The sequence below is a fragment of the Semicossyphus pulcher genome, unplaced genomic scaffold (genome assembly GCF_022749685.1).
Source record: "Semicossyphus pulcher isolate SPU_LCO1_2020_fin unplaced genomic scaffold, fSemPul1.0.p SCAF_19, whole genome shotgun sequence".
Lineage (NCBI taxonomy): Eukaryota > Metazoa > Chordata > Actinopteri > Labriformes > Labridae > Semicossyphus > Semicossyphus pulcher.
This window is the reverse complement of record NW_027211692.1, coordinates 17,969,543-17,982,797: the sequence shown is the minus strand read 5'-3', so window position 1 is coordinate 17,982,797 and position 13,255 is coordinate 17,969,543. Positions and strand designations below refer to the sequence as shown.

General features: G+C 42.3%; 1 protein-coding gene across 3 annotated transcripts in view; it reads left to right on the top strand.

Annotated features, from left to right (window-relative positions):
• Positions 1-13,255, top strand: part of dync2h1 (dynein cytoplasmic 2 heavy chain 1) — a 134,133-nt gene that overhangs the window by 106,506 nt on the left and 14,372 nt on the right. For all 3 annotated transcript variants that reach the window (XM_069668841.1, XM_069668839.1, XM_069668840.1), the window contains 5 exons: positions 3,406-3,481; positions 4,876-5,102; positions 5,315-5,419; positions 10,493-10,609; positions 12,960-13,067. In XM_069668841.1, the coding sequence (XP_069524942.1) occupies positions 3,406-3,481; positions 4,876-5,102; positions 5,315-5,419; positions 10,493-10,609; positions 12,960-13,067 (633 nt within the window). The remainder of the gene's footprint in view (positions 1-3,405; positions 3,482-4,875; positions 5,103-5,314; positions 5,420-10,492; positions 10,610-12,959; positions 13,068-13,255) is intronic.

The following is a 13,255-nucleotide window of genomic DNA, read 5'->3' as shown; positions in this document are numbered from 1 at the left end:
CCAGCTCTCTGACAGCGTGTACAAAAAACTATGTGAAAACCTGGCGTTCACAGCAGACTGAACTGTAGAGATGTCAGCTCTCGTTCACTTCAGTGACCCGGATCTTCGGATCTCGTTCAGCTGAAAGATTCGTTCATTACATTTGTTCACCAGGTCGTTCAGTGACATTTCCGGTTTACCCTTAACTCACTCACTCTCACTCGTTCATGAACGATACGGCTCCCATTGCATTACTGGTCTTCTTGTTCAATCATCACAATATAACAACACAAAATTGTGTTTGTGTTCATCAGTGCTGTGAACATATGTGAACTGCTGATGTGTGCAAGATATACCCCCGCCGCCTTAGTTTGTCGTGGTCAAGGATCAGAATGTCCCTGTTGGGACTCATTTCGTTCGTTCACGACCGAGAGATGACCCGGTCATTCGCCCCTCCTCTGCGCTCAAACTGTATTCGCTAGTGTGAAGGTTCTCAGTGATCCAGGTCATTGTAATTTTAATATGCTTCTAATATGAGAAAATCATCCTTAATAACTGTCTTTATTTTCCGCACACAATTACTATAAAAAATAAAGTACGTCTCTCCACATGCTGGAATGACACGAGCAGGAGCTGTAACCTGCGATCAGTTCATTATAACGCAGCGCGGGGAGAACACAGACGTTTAATAACGTGGACCCGTGTTCAGATCTGCCTGTCTGTCCGTCAACAGAGACTGCAGTCTGCTGTGCACTACATATATTTTACACAGAGCTGTAGATGATCAGGCTTCATGATCAAACTTTTATATCACCTCATCACTTCAGTCCGCGATGACCCGCTCCCCCCCTCCCTCTGTGCAGGTGCTCTCTCCCTCTCAGCGCTGCGAGTCTGCGTCACCGTTTTTGTTATATGTTGTTTTTAAAGTTTAATGGAGGTGAATGAGGCTCCTTGTATATCACAGGGCCTTAGGATGTAAAATATTTAATCAGAGTCTCCCCCAACACTGCTGTATGAAAAAAAATTAACAAACGATACCAAAACAATTATGTTTTTTCCCATTTTTTAAACCAATTAATATCTAATATCTTTGTGTTATATACAGCGCTCCTTTAAAAGGCTTAGTCAGACGCAGTTCTGTTGTCACTCCTTCCTCACTCTCACTCGTTCATGAACGATGACAGCTCCCGTTGCATTCACTGGTCTACTTGGCCCAACTTGCCCATCACAAAACCTTCTGACATTATAATTTCTAAATAAATAAACGTAGTTTAGTTGGTGTTCATCTGTCAGTGGTTTACACATCTGTGAATTGACTTGTATGCACAGATGCACCTAATCGGGTCGCTTCGATCACGAAGACCATTCTTCGTTCACTGAACGAGAATGGTCTTCGTTCAGTGAACGAGAGCGAGAGAGAGAGAGAGAGAGACATTTGGTCAAGCGATACATTCAGTCATTCACCTAACCAATGATGGTCATTTGATACATTTGATTTGATACAAACAGCCCTCCTCTAAAAGGCAATTGGCTCGTGCTAACATCAATCAGTCTGGTTTTCTAAAAGAAGAAGGGAGGCACTGGGATCATTCCGTTCACTGAAAAGATTAGTTCTTTTTGAAGAATCGTACAGGACCGAAACATCTCTACTGAACTGAGAAGCCTGGGGATTACTCCAACATACTTTTACCAACAGATTTGAAACTTCACCCATGTTTAGTCTGGACATCCAACACTGTAACATTATATATACAGTATGTCTTAAAATGTGAAATAGCATAATATCCCCTCTTTAAAGATACACGATCAATTTTATCAGCTGACCAACAATCTCCCAATAAACCAAAATAAAGAACATGTTATTGTAATATTGCTTATTGCTTGCTCACAGTACCCCTCCTGAACAGTCCCCTTAATTGTGGAGTTGTTTGGAAAGAAGAGTATTGATGACACTGTAGGATCATATAAACCTACATTACTAATACACAGTATGCATATGCCCTTTTAAATTCTAGTGGATCTGTTTCTTCTTCCTTTAATCTCTCCCTTCACACTGTGTACTTGTTTCTCCCCTAATTCTCTTTTAACTCGCCTCCCACCCTGGCTACCCTCTCTCTCTCTCTCGCTCCTCTTTTGTTCTCTCCCAGTCACTGAATCTCTTGTAAGTGTTTTCATTTGAGATGGTAATGTTGTTCCTCATCCAAGAACATGATTGCCTAATTAATCAAACAGTCACAGCTCCGTTCATCCACTCCAGTATCACTTAACCCCTTCTCAATTCATCTAATGCCCCCCCTCTTGTCGCCATTTATTCTCTATCTGTTTTCAATATTTTTACACGTCTTTTTCTGAAACCACTTGGTTTAGAGAGACTAAGGAAAAGAAACTAAGGTGGGGAAAAAAGAACAGAAAGAGTCAGAAGGAGGAAAGAGCAAAGAAGGGAGATGAAACGGTCAGGGTCTCACATGCAAGGTGATATTTCAGGCTCCTTTGTAAGACCCAAACTTTAAATCATCCACCACGTACAGAAAGCAAATGCTTACATGAATGAGCACATTCAGCAGAAGCACTAGAAACATGCCCCAAAACAGTCTGTGAACACACTCTCAAGCACGACACCACTGAACACACAACATACACTTAATCATTGAAAGATTTACTGAACAAGCCTACACAGTTTTCCTTCACCCTTCACCTCATCCACCTACAGCACCAGTGGGCAGATTACAACAGCTGATTGAATAGCAGTGAAGTGCAACAAGCACACACTCACAAACTGAGACTGCCTTCAGACTCTTATGATTCAACACCTTAGTGATTTTCTATCTGAGACTGTTAATATTGTTATACCGGGTCGAGCTAAACTGTGTGGGGCTTTTTGAAGCATATGTTTTTTTTCTTAACAGTTGTAGCCTTCACTCAACAGCTAGTGGAGATAATCCCTTCAGGAAGTTATTAAGGGAATCTATATTGAAGCTGCAACTACTTATGAAAAGTATCAAGAGTGTAACCGTATAAAATTTGAGTAGGTCATTACAGAGGCAAGTTAATGTATGTGGGTGTTTTGGAGTGTTCTCACAGTTTCAAGTACTGCTGATGCACACAATGGATAGTTACCCTGGAAATGAGAGCCTGAAGAGAAACTACATTAGATTGAAGGATAAATATGCACTCTATACAGATCAGCAATTCAGCTGCCTTTTGCTTGTGAATTCCATCACTATTGCAGTCGTGTTAATTAACACTACACTTGCACACAGATGTTAGAAGACTGACCTCTCTGATGTGTAATTTTGAATGCCATCTGTCACAGTTTGGTTGACAGATCTTAAAAGTAACATTATGACTTAATATATTGTGACTACAGTAGTAAGATAAATATAATTAATTTTTTGTACATCTTCCCCTCCTCTGTACCTTATCCAGGGCTGGACGAAGTTCTATGAGTTCTCTTTGTCAGACCTCCGTGCTGGATTTGAAATCATCGACAGGCTTTTTGAAGGTAGGAACACTGGTAACAACATAACAATATGTAGGGAGCTCTGCTCTGTTTATCTGACACATATGGTAATGAGGACTGGAATCTGTGGATTCCTTGATCAGTTACCTTTTTTAATTTACACTACCCCTGATAGAACATGGCATAGGCAACTCAGCATTTGCATTTCTCTGCAGTGTGTACATGTACACCGATCAGCCATACCATAAGACCACCTAATATTATGTATGTCCTACTTTTGCTATCAAAACACCCAAAACCCGTCGAGGCATGGGCTCCACTAGACCTCTGAAGGTGTGGTATCTGGCACCAAGACGAGGTGGGGCCTCCATGGATCGGACCTGTTTGTCCAACACACCCCACAGATGCTCGATTGGACTGACATCTGTGGAGTTTGGAGGCACCTTGAACGTGTCGTGTTGCTCAAACCATTCCTGAACCATTTGGCAGTGTGGCAGGGCTGCTGAAAGAGGCCACTGCCATTAAGGAAGACTGTTTCCATGAAGGTGTGTACTTGGTCTGCTTAGGTTTAGGTAGGTGTCAAAGTAACATCCACATGAATGGACAGACCCAAGGTTTCCCAGCAGAACATGGCCCAAAGCATCACACTGCCTTCTTCTCATAGTGCATCCTGGTGCCATGTTTTCCCCAGGTCAGCGACACACATGCATCCAGCCATCCACATGATGTAAAAGAAAACATGATTTATCAGAACAGGTCTCCTTCTTCCATTGCTTTGTGGTCCAGTTCTGATGCTCACCTGTCCATTGTAGGCGCTTTCGGTGGCCGGTCTGCAGCTAAGCAGCCCCGTATGCAACAAACTGCGATGCACTGTGTGTTCTGACACCTTTCTATCAGAACCAGCATCAGCTTTTAGAAATTTAAGCTACAGTAGCTCTTCTGTTAGATCGGACCACACAGGCCAGCTTTTATACCCCACACACATCAATGATCCTTGTCCACTCATGAACCTGTCACCAGTTCACCAGTTTTCCTTCCTTGGAACACTTTTGGTAGATAGTTACCGCTGCAGACCGGGAACACCCCACAGGGGCTGCAGTTTTGGAGATGCTCTGACCAGCCATCACAATTTGGCCCTTGTCAAAGCCCCTCACATCCTTACACTTGCCCACTTTTAATGCTTCCAACACATCGACTTTAACGACAAAATGTTCACTTGCTGTCTAACATATCCCACCCACTGATAGGTGCCGTTGTAACAACATAATCATTGTTATTTACTCGACCTGTCAGTGATCATAATGTTATGGCTGATCGATGTATATGTTGGTTGTGTCTCTTCCTGTCTCTATGTATGTGTGTGTGTATGCTAGTGTTCTTTTGCTCTGTGTGTGGTGAATACACGTTTAACTTTCTATCTGTGTGTCTTTGGACAGGAGGTAAATCTTTCCAGTGGGAGTTTGTCCACGGCCTGTTGGAAAGTGCAATTTATGGTGGACGCATCGACAACCCCTCCGACCTCCGCATCTTACGCTCCTACCTTGAGCAATTCTTCTCTGCACAGCTCCTCTCAACCTCCCTCTCAGCTGGTCAGAGAAAGAGCAGGGGAGGAGCACGCTTCTTTCCACCTCAGATCAGCCTCCCAAGCTCTTGCTCCATATTGGTATGTTAGGATTTTGACAAAGAGAAAGTAGCAGGTTAACAAGTTTTTACATTTAACTTTATTGGCACGTGTTGCAATGCAAAAATGGTCTCAGTCCTGTTTTTACAGCCATTTTAACGATAAGCAGCATGCTGACATTCTCTCTCTCTTTGTGTGCTCATGCTGGTGCATCTCTCTGTGTGTGACCTGTATGTGACTGTGTGTCTTCCCAGGACTACCGCAGCGTAATAGAGAATCTCCCTGAGGATGACAGACCCGCATTCTTTGGTCTGCCTGCCAACATAGAGAGATCCTCTCAGAGAATTATCAGCTCCCAGGTGCACCCACGCACTCACACTCATTCACACACTGCCACCTGCTCATTCCCTCAAGCGCACGGCACCACAACCTCCATCGCTACCTCACACAGACAGGAATACAACACAGAACCACACACACTAACATTTTTTACTATTTACACACATAAATATGTAAATATGCTGTCTCTATCTCACTCACACACAAGAATAATAATGGACACAATCACTATTTATGCAAACAGAAGCACAAGTATTCACATGTATGCCAGAACAGACACAGAAAAACACTCTTTGCTCAAAAAGGACCTGGTGTTGTATGAAAAGGTTGAGCCTTGGAGCGCTTGTGTGGCTCAGGGACAGAACCCTCACCCACCACCACAGACAGTGGACTTATTCCCAAGTAATACTACTTCAGCCTCGGTCACATGTGCCTTCCAGGTGAATTCAGATTGAAGGCAAAGCAAATTTTTATCTTGCTTTATTTTTGCAGATATGACAACTGGTCTGTTCATTCATACTTGCTTTTTAACCTTGTGTTCGCGTACACAACCGGCTGCGTCATGAACGTAATTGTTCACATTACTTGTTTATGCACTGCGCGTGTTACTGGAGGATACCTCTAGAGGGCACACCAGAGAGCTCAGGCCATATGTAACTACCGCATGTGCGGGATAGAACACACCATCAGCACCACCTCCGCTCCGTATCGCCAACATTTTCCTCTGTTTATGGACAAAAACAGTCCCAGACTGTCTTCCATTTAATTTTGCAGGTTTTTCACATCGACTTCTGAAATGGATCTTATCTGTCTCCAGCTATTTTGACAGGCATGTTTGTCGCTGTGCACAGTGTACAGATTGCGATAATTGCTGACTTCGTCTATCGTCTTTCAGAACTCTCTGCCATTGTTGTCCCTGCTGCTGTGTTGACCCTGTCACATCCCCTCTACACTGCCCCTACTATTCATGAGCATACGGCGTCTCGCATACACGTAGAGTTAATTCTTGAGGACGTGCACAGCCGACGCTCCAAACAAACGCAGGGAACACGTGGCAACCATAAGTTGCACTTGAACGCGTAGTTAAAAGAAAGTGTATCTCTAGCTTTATAGTGTAGTTATTTGCTTTAGGTTGCTAAGAACATGCATCAACTCTGTTTGTGTGATAGTTACAAGTCAGACCAGTTGGCTCTGTTATTTCCTTCAGAACATCCCTTTTCTTCATTTCTGTAGATTGAGTCCAAAGCTGGAGTAATCATCTGAATTAGTTAGAACTCAAGTAGGACATTTTTTTTAAACTTTTCCCCAGTTATGTGTCTACATCATGTTCATTGTGTGTGTCAAGCATGTCCTGTGCTGACCAGCAAAATTCTGAACCAGTCAGATCATATTTGAAGAGTATGGGTTATATTAAACAAAAAACCCTCTGGTATAAAACTAACGTTTTTTGTGAACACATGGTGTTGCAGCCAAGCTTACTCCACAAAAGCCTTAAAAAAACAACCTGCCATCTCAAGCATGATATCCACATTAAAAAGCTTGTCAGGAAATGGAGCACGTTGATCTGATCCTGGTCAATACAGATACTTGTGTTTCTTTTACTTCTGGGGATCCACTTAGTGAGTCAGAAGTCAACGAGTAGTTCCTGCCAAAATGAACTCACTTTTCTCTTTGGCATCCATTTCTGCCTCATCACTACACTCTGAACGGAGAGGCAATTTATCTCCTAATTACTGTTTAAATTACAGCGATGATTGCTCCACCAGATTGTAGGTGCAGTTACATTGTATGACACTATGGTTATTTCTGTTTTATGAGTCATAATGAGATTCTGTGTGTGATTGAGACTACGAGTTAATACAAACTGTGTGTGCGCGATCCACAACGCCTGTCGTTTTCCAGGGACTCACTCTCCATAAAGAGACATAAAGGCGGTTTATTTTAGGGTCAGGGCACCAAGCCGTTTCTATTTATTTCACTATGAAATAAAGTAGTAGTGTCTGTAAGTGTAAGCCAAATTCAACCAGTCTACACATCAACAAAAATGAAACTTCAAAAACGTCCATCCTTCCATCCATTGTCGATACCGCTTATCATGTTCAGGGCCGAAGGGGGCTGGAGCTAAGTAGTTTAAAATGCTCTCAGTCTGGACCCTCCCCTGGGACCAATTTGCCTTGGAGGAAGTTTGTGTGTCCCAGGTTCACAGGGACACTCAAACCCCTTCACATGAATATCCATCCATCCATACATTATCTATACCGCTTATCCTGTTCAAGGTCGCAGGCGGGCTGGAGACTATCCCAGCTGTCATTGGGCGAGAGGTGGGATACCTGGACTGATCACTAGTCAATCACAGAGCTGACACATAGAAATAGACAACATTCAACGCTCACATTCACACCTAAGGACAATTTCAGAGTCACCAATTAACCTGAGGAGCATGTCTTTAGACTGTGGGAGGAAGCCAGAGTACCCGGAGGGAACTCACGCATGCACACGGAGAACATGCACACAGAAAGGCCCTCTACACCCGAACTGGGATTCGAACTATGAACCTTCTAGCTGCGAGGCGACAGCGCTAACCACCACAAAATATCATTAATTTGAAAGATATACCTTGCCAAAAGGTTGAGGTTAGACATGCAGGTGTTACATGAATATAAAAAAATGTTTAACATCTTAACAAAAGGATAGAAACAAAAAGTGAAGGGACTCCGATTAGAGGCTGGGGAATTATGGGCAATGGAGGATTAACGCAAGAATATTGAGTGTGTGGGTACTTGTTTATGTGTGTGTGTTTTTGTGTGTGTGTGTGTTTGTTCTTTTTGCACTGTATGTGCTAACTAAGTTTCCAATGACAACATATGTTGGGTTGCAGATGGCTTGCAGTATTTATGTCCACACTGTCATTAATAATTAGCATCTTTTCACATGTGTGAGTTTGTGTGTGCGTGAATGTGCATGTGCATAGTGATTGATGGTCACTGCAGATTCTGATGTAACTCAATGCAACACATTGTCACACATATAGTCCACTAAATGTTCGCTTTCACTGTCGTATGTGCGTATTTGTTGAGAAAGAGAGAGATAGATAGAGAAAGAGATTGCACCACAAACAAAGACAAGTAGAGGATGCAGAGTGAAGAATGTTTGGCTGCACTGCGCTCGTTTTGTGACCAGTGTCTTGCATCACACATATCAGCAGCCACAAATATTTTACGTATAAATTCATTCAGGCTTTCATGAAAAATGTAATGATATGAATTAGGGAGGGAAACCATGGACAGATGGTTATGATGTATTTAGGTTTGTAGGTGTCTTTATGTGTGCACACGCAAACCCACGTAAGCCACACTGAACCACAGCGTGTGTGTACAGTCCCATGTGGGAGTCCATTCATACTGTCAGTGTGGTCTGCTGATCATTTGAAGCACCAACCTAGTTTAATTCACACTATCCCACATGGCCACTTGGGTGTGTGTGTGTGTGTGTGTGTGTGTGTGTGTCTTCCTCTTCACCTACATCCTCTACTTTGGATTGTGTCCCCTCCTTCTGTCATTTGTCACTGTCATGTTCATGCTCCCTCTCTCTCTCTCTCTCTCTCTCTCTCTCTCTCTCTCTTAATTTAAGCCCTTGCCTCTCCCTAAGGACCCTTGTCACTTTTGGGGGGTAGGGCACTCTACCACTCTCACACACACTAAGCAGAGCCCAGAGTAAGTGGTTTCGGTGGATTCCATTTAAAATAAGTACATAAGCTTAGTGTGAATGACCCCACATGGGTAGAATGGTCCTAAAACTTTACTGAGGATCCCCTCGGGCTTACAGACGTGATGGATGATGTATGCACACATGTTGTGTTTTTAAGTGCAATGCAGAACAAGATTGAGTGCTGTAAGCAGGGACTAGCAAGTGGAAATTTATCATCGGGGTGTTATCACGAAGAAGATAATATAAAAATTCAATTATCAAGACGTGCCTTTTCCAAATAAACGAGGTGTCTCAGGTGGGCTTGTGTTCAGTTCAGTGATAGCGCCATTAAGTAGTCTGGCATATGGGCTGTTTTTTTTCTAACTAAGCTCTGCTTGGTTAACGTCTTTATTGAACGGCATCTTGTCAAAGACGGCGAGAAATAGTCCCCTGATTAAAAACTATGAACCACAATCTGGGATTACATTGAATTAAAGTGAAGGTCTTAACTTCCTTGCACATTGTCTTTGACTAGTAACTTTTTCTTCTCAGTAAGTTATGACAGTAAATGTAGTTGCCACCTGGTTGTTAGTGATGATAAAAATAAATCTTAATATATTTAAATCCCGAGATATATGAACCGCAATTTATTCCAAATCTCCATCCTCGGCTGCCCGCATTTTTACTGCCGTCAGGTTCAAGTTCTAGATTAGCTATCTGTTTTTTTATCCTTCCCTCTTTTCATCTCTCTCTCTCTACCCACCATACAAACATACACAGATACACACACACACACACACACACGCATATGCGCACACTTTCCCTCCTGAGCAGAGAAGATAAAGCAGGTGTTGGTAAAGAGTTCTCCCGGCCCAAATGAAAGCCATTTATCAGACGCTGTGCCTTCCCCGCAACACGCACATATATAGAAATTACACAACCGCGCAAACACACACCCTGAGTCAAGATAAAAGCACTATCCAGGACTCTGAGCCGGGAGCTGAGCATGCTTGATTAGGTGTGTAAGGAGCTGTTAGGAGATGTGTTTGGAGTTTGGCCTTTTTTTCATTTGTTATATTCCAGGACCTGAAGCTGTGTTTACTGTCACTGGAGAGTGTAGCCAGCAGAGATGCCAATGACATTTAAATACAGTATTTTCAGTATAAAAACAGCTTTATTTTGAAGATACATTGCTATTGGGTAAAATTAGCAAAAGCGCTTATTTATTACATACCTAGTGTGTTTTTTTGGGAGGGCGACCTTTTACAAGCCGCTTCAGGATCTGCTCAGTAAACAAATGCAACACTCAGCCAATTGATTCAGGTAGTGGGTTTTTCTGTGCTACTTCTAAATCATCTTTGCTAAATTGATTTATTTGTTTGTGTTTCTGAATGATTGTCTCCCAGGTGATCTTGCAGCTGCGTGTTCTGAGCCGCTCAGTGGCGACAGGTTCTAAGTTCGACAGGGAGCTCTGGTCCAATGGACTTTCACCTGTCCTCAACTTGTGGAAGAAACTCAACCAGGTTAGTTGTTGTTTTCCAGTTCATCTTTTGAACTCTTCTTTTTCCTTTCCCTAAAACTGAAATTTGCTCTGCTGAGTCTTTAGCAATAAACAAACCATCTGTTCTATATGTTCCACCTGCAAACCCAACCACAAAGCTGGCCCTATAAATTTCATCTTGATTTAATCTTGATCAACTTTCACACCTAAAGTCTGTTTGTTTGATCCGAATCAAAGACCAAATTGTTCTAATGTTGCATTCTGCCTCGTGTTTGGTTTGTGTTCACACGGCAGCTTTTACCAACGGCACAAAAGATTTGATGCTCAAGGAAACTGCTTTCTGATTGGTCAGAAAGAGAGAGAGCACCCTCCTCAATCACACTCAGTACGATAGCGGACTTTAATGTTTTGTTGTTGCTCCCCCACGTTTATCCTCTACTCATCTTGCTGCCTGGCTGTCTCTGCCAGTGTCAACATCTGTTAACAACCCACAATGCACTGTGTTTTGGTTTGCTTCTTATATGAGGTCTTACTTCAAGTCCATTTATGTTCTCACCTGAATCAAACCAGACCGTGGGTCATTTGGAGTCCCGTCTTTTCTGGTAGACCATGGTTCAGTGGTTTGGTCCGCACCAGAGTTCGAATGCGTGTTCTTACCTGTCCAAATGAACCGGACTAAAGTCCAAGAGTCCAGACCAAAGCTTGTCAGGTGTGAAAGCACCCTTAATCAAAACCTTTTTAGGTCCATTCAATACAAATCTTATAGAATGTTTACTGGGAATTCCATTATTGATCGTTGCCTGGATATTTTATAACATTTTGTTATCAAACTCATAGTCCCTTGTAAGTACTTGATCATTAACAGTAAGTAATGTTTTGTATTTATTCTTAAGATTGTAAAGCTACATATCAGTCTTTATTTGTATGCAAATTCATGTATTTTTATTGCCCATACAGCAGCAACTAGTCTAAATTAAAAGCTGTGGAAGCTAATTGGAAATTAGTAGAGTCTAATTGAGCTCTGTGTGTGATAGCCACTGGCTTGCGTATTGAGTCAGCAGGGCTGTGCGTGGTTGCTTGGAGACCGACACCTTTTCAAATCAAAAGGAAATCTACCTCTACATTAAATAATTTAGCCACCGCCATATCCCCTCTCTCTCTCTCACTCTGCCTCTCTTTTATTCACTCACATGCTGTAATCACACACCTCTCCTTTTCTTTCCTTCACCTATGTCTCCCTCTCTCTCTCTCCATCTCTCTGTCAGCGCCTTGCAGGCAGAATTGTTTTGTACTTACTGAGAGGAAAATGATTGACTGTGTTAATTTCTGGCGTTGTATCAGCTTCCCATAGTTGTCAATCTACCTCTGACTGCTTTCAATTAACAGGCCCTTTGTCGTCAGATAACCCTCAGAGTTTGACCATCGGGGGACGTGTGTGCGCTGAATTGAACCTTCAAAGCTCATGCTTGTACACGGACACATATATGTGTGGCCGTGTACATTTCTCTGTATTGCGTGTTGAGATACCATCTTTATTTGAGATAGCTCCTTATTTTGTTAAATCTGTATGTTCTCTGTATTAAAGGGGGGAAACATAAAGTAGCACAAAAGATTCAATTTATATTTTTCATATCACAAATCACAATTTGCCACAAGGGGCTTTACAATCTGTACAGCATCAACACCCTGTATCCTTAGACCCTGTGTTTCTTGGCTGTTGGGTTACATCTTTGAATACACAATTGCATCGCTGTACACATCCTACCAGCCTTTTTTTCCTCATTGTCTTTTTTATCTCTTACACTCCATTGTCTCCACTCCTCCATCTCACAGTCCTACTATCCCTCTCCTTCCTCCTCTGCCTCTCACTGTTTACTTGTGAGGAAAACAAAATAGGGTGCAGGTACAGAATTTGATATCTACAACAAAATATTATTAAGTGGACTTACCTGTATGTGTTTGTACACAACCACTTAGTGTACTTACAAAAGACCTCTGTGTTAACTAATTAAAAACAAATTTCCCCCCTGATTTGCAGTGAAGAGAGAGTGCGAAATGTGCTTTCCTATGTGGTTACATTTTGTTAATGTGGGAAAAACAAGAGGGACCTAAAGCAAAACAAGGACAAGTGTAAAATATTTAGCAATAAGTCTTTAAGCACTTTAGCCCGAGGTAAATATATCCTGAGCTCTGAGGTATTTAGAATAAGGATCATCATTTATTTTGCGCCTCCTTCCTTTCCGCCCTAACTTTTATTCCGCTCTTTTTATTTCTGTCTCATTATTGGGAAACTTTTTTTTTTTGACTAGCAATCTATCTGACCCTTCTGTCAATATGCTAACATGTCTGTCTATCTGTCCACTATCTATCAGGGTTCTACTCTTATCCACCAGAAGGTGGCCCCGCCCACAGAAGGTCAAGGGTCGCCGGTCCTGTCATTCATCGCTTTGGAGCAGTTCAACGCAGTCCGCTTGGTCCAGGTGTGTCACATAAGTAGCGCCTTACCAGCATTAACAGATGTTTTACCTAATTTCAGAAGTGATTGCTTCACTTGCATTACATTATTGTCAGATAGGAAAGCATGTTCTTTGGAAGGTGTTTATTGAGAAGACAAAGCGTTCCTCAAATAGTGTAAGGATGTAATTATAATGATTAGCAATATAAGGCC